The 16,682-nt window shown below is 35.2% G+C and overlaps 2 protein-coding genes across 3 annotated transcripts; both read left to right on the top strand.

The window, feature by feature from the left end:
* LOC18589067 (UDP-glucuronate 4-epimerase 1) lies at positions 343-2,123 on the top strand. Its single transcript, XM_007013885.2, has one exon. The coding sequence runs from the start codon at positions 543-545 to the stop codon at positions 1,842-1,844; it is 1,302 nt and encodes a 433-aa protein (XP_007013947.2). The 5' UTR covers positions 343-542; the 3' UTR covers positions 1,845-2,123.
* LOC18589064 (HD domain-containing protein 2) lies at positions 7,031-10,951 on the top strand. 2 transcript variants are annotated; one of them, XM_007013882.2, is made up of 8 exons: positions 7,031-7,394; positions 7,520-7,644; positions 7,740-7,777; positions 7,897-8,007; positions 8,118-8,197; positions 8,681-8,717; positions 9,612-9,653; positions 10,099-10,342. In XM_007013882.2, the coding sequence occupies exons 1-8, from the start codon at positions 7,074-7,076 to the stop codon at positions 10,101-10,103; spliced, it is 759 nt and encodes a 252-aa protein (XP_007013944.2). In that variant the 5' UTR covers positions 7,031-7,073; the 3' UTR covers positions 10,104-10,342. The 2 variants fall into 2 exon arrangements, with proteins under 2 accessions (XP_007013944.2, XP_007013943.2); XM_007013881.2 differs by lacking the exon at positions 10,099-10,342 and adding an exon at positions 10,606-10,951 and having other exon boundaries at positions 7,032-7,394.

The raw sequence follows: 16,682 nt of genomic DNA on the forward strand, positions 1-16,682 counted from the left end.
AAAACTTTACTCCTTGCTTAATTAAGTAAGCATAATTATATACGAGTATTTTAATGCAATGATCGTGCAAACAGCCAAAACACTTCCTTGAAAAAGAAAAAAAATCAGTCAATCAATCATAGATATTCAACCAAATCCGCGTACCATAAATTAAAATTAGTCCACTCATAGTCACAAAAATTAAAAAGAAAATAACAAAAGTTAATAGTAAACGGTAAGAAATTTTAGTTTTGTTAAAATTTCTCTCTCCATCTTTCATCTACTCTGACCGTCCTTGAACGCGTTCACGCGTATACTTGTCGCTTCTCTGTGGGTGACCACTATATATAACCCTTCCTCACCTTGCTTCAATTAGCAGGTGCAGGAAAAATTAAAACGCGCCTCTCTTTATTTTTTTCTGCATCTGTTATTTAAATTTCCACAAATCAGAAATTCAAAAAAAAAAAAAAACTCTTTCTTTCCTCAGCCTCCGCTAATCAAGTAATTCAACAAAATCCTTTTCTTTTTTGTGAAAAAGGAAAAAAATCGAAAAAGAGGATAGTATGAAAATGCCGTCCTTGGAGGATGAACTGTTCCCGTCGACGCCGGGGAAATTCAAGATCGACAGAGCCCACAATATGAACCGCCAGTTCCACCGTTGCTTCGCCTCAACCAGCACAATGTTTTTATGGGCTCTTTTCTTGATCGCATTAACGGCGTCGTATTTGAGCTTCCAAAGTTTCGTTGATTCCGGTAGCCGATACTTCACCGCTTCCTGGGGTGGTATTCAATGGGAAAAACAAGTCCGTAGCTCCTCTCAGATCCACCGTTCTGGTGGCATGTCCGTTCTGGTAACTGGGGCGGCCGGTTTCGTGGGTACACACGTTTCCCTTGCTCTAAAGAAACGCGGAGACGGCGTCGTTGGGCTTGACAACTTTAATAACTATTACGATCCTTCGTTAAAAAAAGCAAGGAAATCGCTGCTTAACAGCCACGGCATTCTGGTCATTGAAGGTGATTTGAACGATGCCAAGCTATTGGCTAAGCTTTTCGACGTGGTGGCTTTTACTCACGTGATGCATTTGGCTGCCCAAGCCGGAGTCAGGTACGCCATGGAAAATCCTAACTCTTACGTTCACAGCAACATAGCCGGTCTCGTAACGCTTCTCGAAGTTTGCAAGTCGGCTAATCCCCAGCCGGCTATTGTATGGGCTTCCTCGAGTTCGGTTTACGGTTTAAATGAAAAAGTTCCTTTCTCTGAAGAGGATCGGACCGACCAGCCTGCTAGTTTATACGCAGCAACGAAAAAGGCAGGTGAAGAAATTACTCACACTTATAATCATATTTACGGCCTCTCGATTACTGGTTTAAGGTTTTTTACCGTGTATGGTCCATGGGGAAGGCCCGATATGGCGTACTTCTCGTTTACGAGAAATATTTTGCAAGGGAAACCGATCACAATATATAGAGGAAAAAATCGTGCTGATTTGGCACGAGATTTTACTTACATTGATGATATTGTGAAAGGCTGTTTGGGGTCATTGGATACATCCGGAAAAAGCACCGGTTCGGGGGGGAAGAAACGGGGTCCTGCTCCGTATCGAATTTTTAATTTGGGCAACACGTCGCCGGTTAAAGTGCCGGAGTTGGTGAATATACTGGAAAGACATTTGAAGGTGAAGGCGAAAAGGAATATTGTGGATATGCCCGGAAACGGTGACGTTCCGTTCACTCATGCCAACATAAGTTCGGCCCAAAGAGAATTCGGGTATAAGCCCACAACCGATTTGCAGACCGGGTTGAAGAAATTTGTTAGATGGTATTTATCTTATTATGGTTATAATAATCGCAAAGGTGTACAATAATTTTTTTTTTAAATTCTTCTCCTTTTAATTTTTTAAATTATGTAGGGATTTTCTTTTTCCCCATTAAAAAGAAAAAGGAAATTGCAATGGGAAGAAAACGGAAAACCCGTATAAGTTGAAAAAGAAAAGACGAGGATTACACATTCTTTGCTTGGGGGAGTAGTGGAAAACCTTGTAACCCCACTAGTTTTGTTGATTTTGTTTTGTCTTCTGTAAGTAAAGTTTAAAGACTTCATTTTCTTAATTTCGTTTTAAATGTTTCATATCTCGCTTTGATAATTACTTGGTTTGTTTTTTATATTTGCTAATATGATGCTTTTGCACGGTAATTTGGATTTCATTTTTTAAGGCTATTTAACTAATTTTGTGGATTTTAATTTCATCTGTTTGTTGTTAATTAATTCAGTTTTTGGAGATAATAATTGATATTAGTTAGATAATTTTATTTTACCTGTAATGTTCAATTTGATCCGTTTATGTATTTTATACTAAATGAGATATGTTGTCAAAATTTCTGTGTTTCTATTTGTCATTTATAGATTTATTTTCGCTGTTAGCATTTTGTTGGATAATTGATTGATCAGATTATAAGATAGAATACCCCTTTTTATTTTTTATTTTACTGACATTTAAGAAAAGAGAAGGCTTTTTAGGGTCATGAGATTGAAAAACACAACTAGTTTCGAAAGCAAAGAAGACGACAGCTCAAAAGAAAGGGACAGGTGGGACAACCGTGAAAGACAGTTGGAGTAAGGGCCACAGTTTGTAGAAAAAAAAAAACCCAAAAAAGCAAAAGCAAAGTGTACGGCTGCCGTTGGATTCGGCTAAAACTTTGGTCTGACCCACGCTCTCTTCCAGCTGTAAAGACTGCACACGTCATGTCGCATTGAGCTTTCGCCTTTCAGGCTCTCCTTGCCGACAATCGGGTTGTCCGCTCCATCACCATGGGCTATTCCTGGGCCTCCCCTTTTTGTCCTACTATCTCATTCTATGGACTCTTTTACGCAGGCAGTGCAACTTGCTCCGTGGTTTGCAGTATTGTTATCAGCAATGATCAGTTGTTGCTAATCCGCTGCACCGAACGACCGTAACAGCAAAGTCCAACTCTTTTGGATTTTCCATATTTTTTATAATTTTCTTGATTGAAGTCTTAGGATTGAAGGATGGAGAAGAATCCAAAGAAACTTTTTAAAAAATAAAATGCTGCGTAAAGTAACCTGTTTTGTTTTTCCAAAGAATAAAGGCCATCTCACCGACAAGTTGTGGGGTCTTTGTTTGATTGGTGAACATGTGGACATGTTTGGTAGTAGGTGATTAACATCCTTCATTATAATACTAATTTGATGGACAGGATTATCCTTTTCCTTTCCTCTTCGGTAAACATAAAATTTTGTATAATAACATTAGGGTTCAGTTCACCTGGATTTATAATTATAGGAAACAACTTGGATCCAAAGCTTTATTGCAAAAGGAAAAGACAAAAAACAGTTTTGGCCATTTGTATTGAATGAGTGAAATAATCTGACCGATTTGACAGAGTGACTTAGCTTAGCTTGGATTATGGATGGCCGGCCAATCAGATTGATGTGGATGCCATGCTCAATCATTCTGCTTAAGTCCATGTCCAATGCAGCGAATTAGAGCTAAAAATTATGGGTCAAATGCACTGGTTTTTTAAATTGAATATTTATTTTTCATTTTATATGAAAAGTACCAAAAAAAAGTTGACTTTGGTGTATTGATTTTTTAAAAATATATTATGGAGAAAAATAAAATAATTTATACCATTTTAGGTCTAGTTATGTCTAGATAGTATGTAAAGAAACATGTAGTAATACTATCAAGAGGAGCATCAAAAAATATATAAACTTAAATTTAAGTTCTTATGATGAATGGTTATCCAATAGGCACGTTAATTAACTTCACAATGAACATAAAAAAACAAACAATTTCAATATCGACTAAGAAGCTCTCTAATAAGTTTCAGAAAATTAGTATTAAGATCAAATAAGGTACTTTGGCTTTTTTTTTTATGCATATATACACATATGAATAGAGAGTAAAAACTATATGGATTTGATTTTGAGATAAAAGGTAAAGATAAGAATCATATTATTTTATACATACTGAAAATAATTACTTCATTTTATCTTTTTTCATGATATAAAAATGACGCCGTTTTGGGAATAGCAGTGTAAGCGAAAACGACATTGTTTTGAGAGTTAATAGTAGAAATGCAAGGAGAAGAGACAAAAATGGTTTTTGGGCCGAATTTGACCTGTTTTGGGAGTTGCCAGGTCTATTTAAACTTATGAAATTATTTCAAAAATGCTATTTAGGAATAATAAAATTGTAAAAATAAAATTTTAATTAATTAAATTCAAAAATCATAATTATGTACAATAAATCTTTTAAAAATGGAAGTTTTTAGGAAGTCAAAAGTAACAATTTTTAAAAAATTTTCAAAATAAAAATAATTATAAAACCTTACCAAAATTGCTTGGAGGAAGTCTCAAATGAAAACCCGATGTTCTTCTAACAAAACATAGGAGAATATTATCTAAAGCCCCATGTGCTATCACTTGTTGCAAGTTTTACGTTATTGTTAGTTAATTTTTTTCCCGAGAGAGTTTGGATTGAGAAAAAATTCTCATTTTTTTCATTCATAATGAAATTTTAAATTTTATAAAGAAAATTAATTACATTTTCATCACATGTTTATTTAATTAATTATTATATTCATCTATCTAATTCTTAAATATTATTTGCTAAGAGATGTGTAGATCTTCTAATTAAGTTGTTTGTAAATTTGAAAAAGTTGTATCATCTATATCGAAATAAAAAATCTCAATTTATGTAAGGAAGGTTATCATCAATGTATCAGTTTGATCAAAATTGAACTTAAATTGTGTCCCATATATATATATTTCCCAAGTCATAACAGTTGGAAGCAAAATAAATTCATTTAGAAATAAAGCGTTTTGTTTGAATAGTGAATGCTATGAAAGTATCTCATCACCTATACGTATATATAAGAAGTAGCAACGAGAGATGATGGGGAGTCAATAAACTAAATCATGGAAAAGTTGAATAGCTTGTTTCTCTCAGCAACCGCAATTGCTGCATTTGAAGCAAATATTAGCAACAAGGAAATAGCATTTCCGGCACCCCAACCAACGTCGGACCAAGTAAAGTTTATGCGAGAATGCAAGTCATTGATGAGTGCAGAGTGTGGGAGAGAGATCTTTTCGTATCTGTTCCAGAATGTGTCTGTGAGTCTAGAGTGCTGCTTGGACCTTGTGCGGATGGGATGGCATTGCCATAGCGCTTTCGTGGAGACTATTTTTACAATGCCTCAATACAAGCCAAATGCATTTGCGGGTATTGCAAGAAGCTACCAAATTTGGGACGATTGTATCATACACTTTGCCCCCAACGCATAAAATTAAAACTAACCAAAGTTATTTTTGGTGAATAATTTTAATCGTTTCTATTGCAATGAAAATTGGGAGCTGAAATCAATGAATAAACTGAAAACGTCCCTTAATTTTAAATTATGGCCTTGCTAATACTAATCGCAACGCAAACCTCATATAAATTTCTTGTGGTCACCATCATTTTTATTGTTATTATTATTATTATTATTTTTTACTTTGATCATTATTTTGCAAAGACCTAAATGGAAATGGTGAGTATATATGATTTGTGTGAATGGCCAAATATAGGATTTCTGATATTTGACATTTTGGATCTTTTTCAATTGGGTTTTTGTACGTTTCAGATATTTTATTTAAGTAATAAAGTTTTGATGACATTATATATTACTTTGATCTCTTTTATTTTAAAATGATATATTTGACTCTTTGATATGTTAACACTAATAATTAACCATTAAAAATTAAAAAAAAATAAAACATTAAAAATATAAGAAAAGAAATTATAATATGCTTCTTAATTTTACTTCAACTTGTAGGTGGGATTATGTTTTTGTCTAAATATTAAATATTTCATCTATAAAAATAGTTAAGATTAATTTGCAATGGTTAAAAATAAGAATAAACATTTTTTCTTTGTCACAGGAAAAAAAACCTAAATTCTTAAAGTTATGCAAATTCCCCACGTGAGCTCACTAATGCAGGTTACATGCGTTAGAACAAAATTACATTTAACCTACAAAGACTTAAAAGCTATTTAGAAACTCAAAACCGTCAATTAGACTATCTCTTCCGCCTATAAAATACATTGGTTTCACCCTCAAATTCCCATCCTAACAATTTTCTTTCAACAGCAAAACTAACAACACACCATGCTAAAGTTTACTACTTGTACCATCCTTTTGGCAATTTTATCTGTGTGTAAGCAAGGCATAACCTCAGCAGCACTTGCAAACAAAGACATGGAACCATTCATAGCCCCTGAACCCTACTTCGACGACGAGGTTGGATACATTTCGCCCTCAGCAGTTACAGATGACATGGCAGCCTTGTCGCCGGAGGCCCAAGACGTGGAGGATCTTTACGAGCGTTGTGCAATGGTACTAGGGGAAGACTGTGGGGGTGAGATTTTTGATCTGATATTTAGGAACGACGCTGTCATACTAAATGGCAATTTAGGCATCGAGCTTGTCTCCAAGAATTGTTGTGGCAAGCTCATGAGCATGGGGCCACATTGTCATGACCAGCTGTTTAATTTGATTGCCCAAACGCCCGAGTTTTCTACTAATTCATCAGCCACTGCGCCTAGGAGTTCCCAAGTTTGGGAACTATGTTCCATAAGCTAGCTCTTGTTAATTTTTTACTGTTTTTGGCATAATTAGCAAGAGTAATAAATTCCTTCTTCATCACTTTGTCCTAACGTAGGTTTCAGGTATAAGTATTTAGGTTGTCTTACTTTAACAGTTCACGATCCTTCTATCAATACTTATTTAATTTTAATTTTAAAATATATAAAAATAATAAAAGATTTATATCTAGTTCACTAAAAAGTAAAAGAAAATGAAAATATTTCACATCAGAATCTGTGAAGTCCCCAATCCAAGAAAAAGGAATCGGGACCGTCCATTACCAGTCGACCATGACGTGGATGGTCAGATCCAACTTTGAATCTACATTGTGGAGCATGCCAAATTTCTTTTTCCCCTTGAAATTTGAGATTGGGCAACCGCAAAAGAATAATTAATTAAAGAGCTAAAAAAGGACTAAAGATATTAAGAAAGTCGAAAAAGAAAAAATGGGGAGTGGGAGCCGCGTGTTTCCCTGTAGAGCCTCCTCACTAGCATTCCTAGTCCCCTCTTTCACTTCCTCAACTCGACTCAGCTTCAAGTCATTGCTCACCCGCACCTCTCGCTCACCGTCTGCCTCTACACTTCACCGAATGGCTTCGTCATCTAACTCTTCCGTCACCAATGGTGGCAATATCAATCCTCCAGCCGCCTCCTCTTCCAGTGACGGGGCTCCGGCTGTGGCTCCGGCTGTGGCTGCGGCTGCGGCTGCCACTCCTTCCTCTGCTTCCTCTGCTATCGATTTTCTCAGTCTCTGCCACCGTCTCAAGGTAAATATTTGATTATTTCGAAAAAGACAACAATTTCTTTTTTTCTTTTAAAAAGTTTGGTATCTTTTTATTCCGAATAAAGAAAAATGGCGAATTATTTTGTTTTTAATAAATGATAATGATAGACGACGAAGAGAGCAGGTTGGGTGCGGAGAGATGTACAGAATCCAGAATCAATCGCTGATCATATGTACCGTATGGGATTAATGGCTTTAATTGCTTCTGATATCCCCGGAATTGATAGGGATAAGTTAGTACTTTTTTTCCCTATTTTTTCATGAACAAATTTTAGTTGTTGCATTGGTTAAGATGTTTATCACTTTTTGTTTTAATTTTTATTTTTAGGTGTGTTAAAATGGCAATTGTTCATGATATCGCCGAAGGTTAGAAAAAAATTGTCTCTTTAGCCTAAAAATTTGAATAAATTCAATTTGATTTTATGTGATTTGAACCTAGGACAATTAATGGTCATAATAAATTATTTATTTATCTGTTTGAACAGCCATTGTTGGCGATATTACCCCAGCAGATGGTATTTCTAAGGCTGAGAAGAGTCGAAGAGAGCGGGAAGCCTTGGATCATTTGTGCAAATTACTTGGTGGAGGGTCAAGAGGTTAACTAATTGTTCTACCTTTTCACCCTATTGTTTTTGAAGAAAAAAAAATGACTTAATCTCAAAATGATGTATAATTCCACATAAGTTATCTGCTTAATTGATTGCAGCGAAAGAAATAGAGGAATTATGGATGGAGTATGAAGAAAATTCTTCCTCAGAAGCCAAAATTGTCAAAGATTTTGACAAGGTATGTAACATATGTTTATTTCTATTTTTTCATAATTTTTTTCATTCAAACATATCAAGTGTGAATGGGCTTTCTAGTATTCTTGTTGCACTTATATTATGCCTAGTATAGAAAATCAATGACTTAATAGTATGTTTAGTTACTTGTATGATACAACAAGCAATACAATGGATTTGATTCCAAGGTATGGTTGTAAGTTTTTCTGTTGTCATTTGATAGTCTGCCCATTTATTTTGATGTGTTTATCTCATGTTAGTAGATGCGGTGAATTAAATTAATTCACCAATTTGTCCCTGAAATTCAGTTTAGTTCTCCTCCATTTCAATCAATGTCCTGAACTTATGCAAGCTAATCTCATTTGAACTAATGTTGGTACTTTATCACTGTTAATCTATATATCATATTTTTCAGGTCTGTAAAGTGAATTTTCTAAAGCTGATAAATTCTGTATAATCTGACGTTGGGTTTTCGTGTTACATTCAGGTGGAGATGATACTTCAAGCCTTAGAATATGAAAATGGTAAGGGTTCTTGTTCTTGCCTATTTTTTCATCATTTTGAATTTCATTTGTGTATAAACATCAATTTTGAAGATCTGATCATAATGTTAAATCACATCATGTGGTTGGTGCACAGTAACATAAATTAGTTTGAATGATATCTCAAGAATGTGCTACAACTTATTAACAATAAGCTTAAAATTGGGGAAAAAGTACAGAAAAAAGGGAGTGTGGAAAACTAACGGAGCTACAGGCAGTATAGGGGAAGGGTAGCTTTAATGTGATTTTGAAATCTGAAAATTAGATAATCATTGCTGATTTATTTACTAAGATGAGATGAATCAGTTTTTCATGGTGATATTTATGCAATCAGTAGAAACGAACGCTCTCAAATGTTCAGTCTTATACACTGCTGAGTTGACATAAATATCACTACATCTGCTGCTGAGAAGGCTGTATATTATTTATGTTTTTGTTGGCCTCTGAATCTTAGGCTTTTGTGGTCATTTATGTTTGAAAAACAAGTTTCAAAGTGCTAAAAATTTTTTAATAGAGATGAGCATTTAAACAGATTTTAAGTTTTCAGTTTTCAACTATCTTGTTTTGTTTTAGTTTGTTGTGTTCATGCTTAAATTTCAACTAAGCCCGATGTGTGCAACAGCATGGTTACACTAGCTCTTGGGTGCAAATAGCTGATTTGTTTTGCTTATTTGGTGCATTCATTTCGAATGGTGTGGAATGTGTCTGATGAGTTCAGAAAATTAGTCAATATCTTATTCTCTTTCTAAATTATTTCTGTTTCAAAATTTTCCCCTTTTTCTTTTCTTTTCATTTTAACACTAACCAATCTCTGTAGTCGTCTGTCACTGTAATAATGTTACATGGAAACTGAAGTTTCATTCTGGATTTATGCAGAACAAGGGGTGGATTTGGATGAGTTTTTCCGGTCAACTGCTGGTGTGTAATTCAAGCCTTCCCTTATCTTCAATGTATTGTTTGTTTACTATTATTGATTTTGATAAATTTTAACACGTTAAAAATGCTAAGAGACCAATTCAGTACTTAATATTGGCCTTCAATTTGTCTTGGATGTTTAATTCAGTGCTCCGACTTTTAATAGGTGAGTTTGACCTTCTAAGTCTCAAAATTGGTTCAATCTGGACCAAACTTTAGGGTAGCTAGGTTTGCCATTAACATCCATTAAATCTTGTTTGACATGCCATAATATGATTCACCTTCAAAGTTTTAGTTTGTTAAATGGTGAAAGAAAAATGTGGAAGGAAGCTGAGAGCATATAGAATAGACCTTTATAATACATAGTGGTTCTAATGACAATGTCATAGTAGCATTTACAAAACTTTAGAAAGAAACGTAAGCTCATAAGTGAACAATCATGCTGCAGAATAGGAGAGGTCAGGAATTATGATGCTCTTTAACTTATGACTCTGTGGAATCACATCACAGTTGGAAGAGTGGTATGCGCAAATGGGAGTGAGTTTGTACCCTTTGGAGGTGATATGAGATTCAGAATAATGATCTTATCTGTATCAGTTGGAAGAGTGTGTATGTATGTACACTATGTAAAAGGAGAAAGAATGGTTCAGGTTCTGCTAATTGTGCTTCCTCTGTTGGGGAAACCACTTTGTATTGAAACAAAATTTTAATTTCCATTCTCTTCTTTCTTCGTGATCTTTCAACCTTGAAAACTGAGTTTGTTACCTTAGGCAACCTAATAGATTAAAATGATGCAATAAACTAGTACTGTTATTATTAAACCAAAACATGCTAAATCATTGGTTTTAGTAAACGAATAACCGACTTAGAAGAAAAATATACATTGAGCTTTTTTGCATTATTCATGGACAACTTTGAGTGCAGTTGATAATGATGGAAATGAACACATCTGCAGGGAAGTTTCAGACGGATGTAGGCAAAGCTTTGGCCTCAGAAATAGCATCAAGAAGAAAGCAACAATAACTTACACTTGTAAAGCTTGGTCAAATATTTTTGGGCCTTCTGCTGGCTGTATGTTTTCCTTCAGCTGATTTGTGGCATGGTTAGTTCCAAAGAGCACATTGTTCAGTTTCTAATGCCTCGAACACATGACGAACTAATTTTTTTTTTTGTACAATAATCATAGCTGTGGTTTGGCATCTCGTTATTATTTTTTTTTATTTTTAGTTTCTCTTTTCCTCGTTTCTTTTTACCCTTTCACTCAAAGATTGATTTATATGAAATTTCTTTGAACACTCTAATTTGATCTTCTTTCCTTTTTGTTTTTTTCGTTTTTCTTTTATATATATAAAACCCTGGTTAAAACATAACTTAGTTAATTTCCTTATCATGGGAGAGTTTTAAGAGTATATGTAGAGGGTTCTTCTGGTAAGGAGAGAGGATGTGTTGCAATAAGTGAAACAGAATGCATTAGAGGTGGCAGAAAAGAAGACTGGAGCAGTCCTTGAAACGTAAGTGCTTTGGTGGTAGGTGGTGAGGAATAAGAAAAGGTGGAGAAAAGCGACAGATTATGACGGATGGAAAGGATTGAGTAAGATGAATGTTTGGACGAGTATTGAGAGAGCTTTGAGGATAATCTTTGTTGGGTTTTTAATAATTTTTCTTTTTTTTCAATTTTCAAGGTTATCATATTTATACTGAAAAGGAGTACTTTTTTAGTAATAGTTGGGTATTAAAAGAATGTTTGTCATGGAAGAGCAATTACAAGAATGGCTTATGGGATATTAAGAGAATAATTGTGTAGTTGGGTAGTGGGCGTAAGTTTTGAGTAATGAAGTAGTGATACTTGATAGTTCGTCATGTATATTCTTAAAGAATAAAGAAAAAGAGATAGAGCACATGTACTTCAATGAAAGGGTAAGAGGAAGTTCTCTTAACTATATCCATATTTGAGCCACTAAGTCAAATTTTGTAAAACATCCAAAATGTGAAGATAATTTATAAACTCTGTTATTCGTTCAGAGTTACCTTCACTTTTTTGTATAAATAGTTGTTCCATACTTGTTTCTAGGTGCTTTCGTGCTTGGAATGCTTTTGGGCGCTTTGGCGCTTAGAACGACCTCGAGTGCCTTTGCACTAAAACGCCCTTGATGTAATTTTATCTATAATAGAATACAAATTTGAGAGCTTGAGACTTAATCACCTTAGGTTGGACAACTGAAATGTCAAACTCTTCAAGTAAAAATAGCCACTTTGCTATCTTCTTAGATAAGGTTAGTTGAGAGAGCAAGAATTTGATGGGATATGATTTGGTTACCATTTTTAAGTTTGTGAGCCAAGAAGTAATGACTAAGTTTTTGAGTTGTGTACACCAGTGCAAGACAATATTTCTCCATTGGTGGGTAGTTTAATTCACTCTCATGTAAACATCTACTTAAGTAATACACAAGTCGTTCTTGCCCCTCTACTTTTTGAACAAGTAGAGCACTAATTGAGTGTAGAGTTGAAGTGAGGTACAACATCATTGGTTTCCCTTGGATTGGCATAGTCATTGTCTTGGGAGAAGCAAGAATATCTATGATTTTCTCATATGCTTGCTGTTGTTGCTCACTCGTGAAAAAGAGGCCCTTTTTTTAAGAAAAGCTTGGAAGGGCATAATGATCTTTCTTAAGACTAAAATGAACCTTCGGATGTAAGAAACTTTCCCTAATAAGCTTTTAAGTTCCTTCTGGTTTGATAGAGGTGACATTGACTGAATAACTTTTATTTTCATAAGGTTCACGTCTATGCCTTTCCAATGAACCACGAAACCCAATAACTTACAAACTGTTACTCCAAAGGCACACTTCAAGGGATTCATGCATAACTTGCATTTTTGACATCGCTTGAACACCTTTCTCAAGTTTCCAAGATGATTTAGGGTTTTCTTGGACTTCATTACTATGTCATCTACGTAATCTTCCAAGCAATCGTGCATCATGTCATGAAAAATTACTGTCATGGCACGTTAATAAGTTGTACTCGTATTCTTCAACTTGAATGGCATAATTGTATAGTAAAAGTTGCCAAATAGGTTTTTGAAAGCTATATTCTCTACATCACTAGGTGCCATCTTTATCTGGTTATATCTATTGAACCCATCCATGAATGAGAACATCTCATGACCAGCTGTAGCATGCACGAGAGTATCAATGTTCGAAAGAGGAAAATCATCCTTGGCGCAAGTTTTATTTAAATCTTTGAAATCCATGTACACTCGAATTGCTCTGTTTTTCTTCTTTATAGGAACCACATTTGCTAGCATAGTTGGATGATAGATTGGCTTGATGAATCCAACTTTAAGGAGTTTGTTTATTTCTTTCTTTATCTAGTTTGTTATTTCATGGCGAAATACCAGTGCATGCTGTTTTACTAGCTTGGTTCCAAAAGATATGTGCAACTCATGAGTGACAAATTTCTCATCCAATCTAAGCATTTGCTCATATGTCCATGTGAACACATCTTGGAATTCCTTTAGTAGCTGAACCATTGTTATTCTTTTTTCTTCTAAATGGCTCTTACTCATAAATAGTGGTTTGGGAGTCTTTCCTTCCTCAGCTAAGTTGAGCTCTACCAACTTGTTGCCTTGTGGCTTCGGTTCTTGAAGCTATTCCATTACAAGTGATGTTGCAGGTTTTTCTAGTTCTTCCACTTGAAGACAAGACGATGGTATATCAAGTGGTTCATGTGATATGAGGTTAGGAGATGATACTTTTTTAGAACTTGCATCCCGTTATAACCAGTAAAATTTTATCATCTTCACCGGGCATAAGAGCTTATCCTAGTGGGATTTTCCCTTTTTGTTTTGGAACGTCTTCTTTTTCCTCTTTGCTTATACTTCTTTGATATGATTTCCTCTTCTTTCTTGGAGTATTCTTCCCATCGTGAGAGTGGAACACTTATGGGCCTAGTTATGGCAATTTCACTTTCTTTTGTTGGTTCTTCAAAGAAAGAAGCATCGGTGTAACTAACCTCATGGTGTTCAAATGGTGTCTTGGTTGTTGGAATGAAGATATCCTTCCCTTGCCAATAGCCCTTGATGCATTGATGGCACGAAAAAGGAATGATATTATGAGTGTGTAAGAACTTTCTATGATAAGGTAATAAACCACATCAGAAACAATAATGTGGGAGGAAGTTTGGTCTTGAATAGGTTTTATTTTGAAACTCACCATGACTTGTCTTATAGTTTTAATTTCTTTGTTGTCAAAGGAAGTAATAGTTATATGACAACGCAAACTCTTTAGGTTTATATTCATAGCCTTTAGAGTAGACAGTGTGGCATGAGGTTTACTTAGGAACCATCATCAATGAACGTCCTTCGCACTGGGTATTTGTTGACATTGCTTTATACATAAAGTGGCTTATTGTGATAAGGATGTGACATGCACATGTCTGCTTCTGTGAATTCTATGACATTCTCATATCCGCTTGCCATTTTCCTTGTAGGTTGACCCACCAAGTGGTTTTCCCTATGCTGCAAACCAACTATTTGAACTAACATTGTGGCTATCTTCTTTCTTGATTCCTTTGAGAAGCCAAGTTGATAAAAAAAGTGCCTACAGCTAGGTGTCTTTATGAGTGAGCTAACAATGGATGAGGTAACCATAGTAGCTGCACGTGTATCCTCTTCTTGATTAGAAGGAAGGGTAGGCTCTTCCTGAATACTGATAATTGCATTTACATGTCTTTGTGCATTTAGATGTGCAAGGAGTGGATTATTCTGAAGCTTGTTTTTTCCAATCAAGCCTTTTTCTGCTTGTGTTATCTTGTGAAATATCTTACTCATGTTTATACATTTAGCACATAAATGGCCCACTGCACAATGGTAATTGCAATAGCGCAGATTGGATATCTTTTCTGTTTTTAGTGGTCTCGATATGTAAGGCAAATTTATTTGTTCATCTTTAATCCATTCTTGAAAAAGTGCCCTCACACGGTCAAATAGAGCTGAGAATGTAGGTGTAGTAATCTCTTCATCTTGTCTACTTTTAAAGTTCTCACTTTGCCATAGGTTTTCTCGATGTCCTTTTTTTTTTCCCTACCTCCTCCTTAGATTGCATTCATAGTTGGGGTGTTTCTTTGTTGAAACGATTAGCTCCTTTTTGCTTAAGGATTGTATTATTGGTCCGTCGTGTAGCTACAACAAAAGTAGGAAGAGGTAGGTTTTCCAAATGCACCCTATATTTATCAAACATACCTTGGATGCATACTTTGACCAGTTCTTTTTCATCATGAGAATCTTGTATATCCAGTATGCGTTCCCTGAACTGCTAGATGTACTCCATAAGATCTTCTCTTGATTTCTGATGTTTTCTCCCTAAGTTAATGAAGGTCACCTTATTTTAGGTAGAAAAGAACTTTTCTGCAAACATCCTACACATCTGGTTCCAAGAGTCAACTAAGCCGGGAATGAGATTAACGTACCAAGTGTAGGCTTTCTCAATGAGGGACTTAGAAAACTCCTTCAGCTTTAAATTGTTGTCCAAGATTGCGACTTCAAAGGTTTCTACAAACTTCATGAGATGTTCTCGAGCATCACTGGTTTTGCCATTGAATGATTTGAATTTTGGGCTGGTGTAATCCTTGGGGTACTACTTAGCAGCTACCTTAGTAGGATAGAGTAGTTTCAGGTCAAACTCTGAGAAATTGGGACTTTTGTTCTTCTAATCGAGCATTTTTTCTAGCTTTTCATTTGTAACAAAACTCTTAGCGCTAATGGAAAGAGTTACCATAACGATATTTTCTACAATAGAGGGATTAGTGGTATTGAGGAGTATGTTAGTCGTGCTTTCTCCATTTCTGTTGTTATTGATCACATTAGCGGCTTTTCTACTGGCATAGGTGGATGTTGAGAGGTGGTGGCAGTTGAAGACACAAACTAGGTGATGGTCTCCATCATTTGCTTATTGTTTTTCTCCAGCACTTGCATCTTTTTTAGGAAGCTTGAACAATTTTCACGAGCTCTTAGACATAAGTGAGAACGATCATTTCTTGGTTGTCGGGACAACTCTCCATATCTTATGATAAAAAATTTTTTGGTAAAATTTTTTTTTCATTTACTGCAATCACTTCTTCCTAGTAAAGTCGCCAAAATATAAAGGGTTCTTTCGGTAGGGATAGAGGATGTGTTGCAATGAGTGAAGCAGAATGCAGTAAAGGTAGCAGAAAGGAAGATTTGAGCAATCTTTGAATTGTAAGTGCTTTGGTGCTAAGTGGTGAGAAATAAAAAAAAGGTGGAGAAAAGCAATAGGTTACATCGGATGGAAAGGGTTGAGTAGGATGAATGTTTGGACGAGTATTGAAAGAGCTTTGAGGATAATCTCTACTGAGTTTCTTATAATTTCTCCTTTTTCCCAACCTCTAAGACTCTTAAATTTATACTAAACAGGAACATTTTCTTAGTTGTAGTTGGGAGAATATGTTCAATCATGGAAGAACATGTTTGTCATGGAAGATTAGTTAAAATTATGGGATTTAAGAGAATGACTATGTAGTTGGGTAGTGGATGTAAGTTTTAGGTAATGGAGTAGTGACACTTGATAGTGTGTCACGTATACTTTTAAAGAAAAAAAGGTAGAGCACATGTACTAAACCACCAAGTCAAGCTCTTTCGAACATCCCAAATGTGGAGATAACTCATAAACCCTATCACTCGTTCTGAGTTACTTTCGCTTTCACATATAAATAGTTGTTTCATGCTTGTTTCTAGGTACTTTCGTGCTTGAAATGCTCTTGGGCGCTTTCATGCTTGGAACGCCCATGGATGCGTCCGCACTTGGAATGACCTTAGGTGCTTTTGCACTGGAACGCCCTTGATGTAATTTTTTCTATAACACAATATTTCAAAACTAATAGTTAGCCGAAATTAGACATCTACAATATAATATATGGATTTCATGATTTTAGATTGTAACCTTTTTTATCTTTAAATGTAGGTGAATCTCAAACTCCTCTAATTAACTCACTTGTTAAAATCTTGAGTTGCTTTCT

This window comes from Theobroma cacao, chromosome 9 (assembly GCF_000208745.1).
Source record: "Theobroma cacao cultivar B97-61/B2 chromosome 9, Criollo_cocoa_genome_V2, whole genome shotgun sequence".
Classification (NCBI taxonomy): Eukaryota; Viridiplantae; Streptophyta; class Magnoliopsida; order Malvales; family Malvaceae; genus Theobroma; species Theobroma cacao.

Bases quoted from the DNA above. Each gene is read 5' to 3' on its own strand.
- LOC18589067 (XM_007013885.2), top strand. From the start codon at position 543: ATGAAAATGCCGTCCTTGGAGGATGAACTGTTCCCGTCGACGCCGGGG.
- LOC18589064 (XM_007013881.2), top strand. From the start codon at position 7,074: ATGGGGAGTGGGAGCCGCGTGTTTCCCTGTAGAGCCTCCTCACTAGCA. The intron at 8,198-8,680 runs GTATGTAACATA...TGTTACATTCAG, and splicing joins TTGTCAAAGATTTTGACAAG to GTGGAGATGATACTTCAAGC. The intron at 8,718-9,611 runs GTAAGGGTTCTT...GGATTTATGCAG, and splicing joins AGCCTTAGAATATGAAAATG to AACAAGGGGTGGATTTGGAT.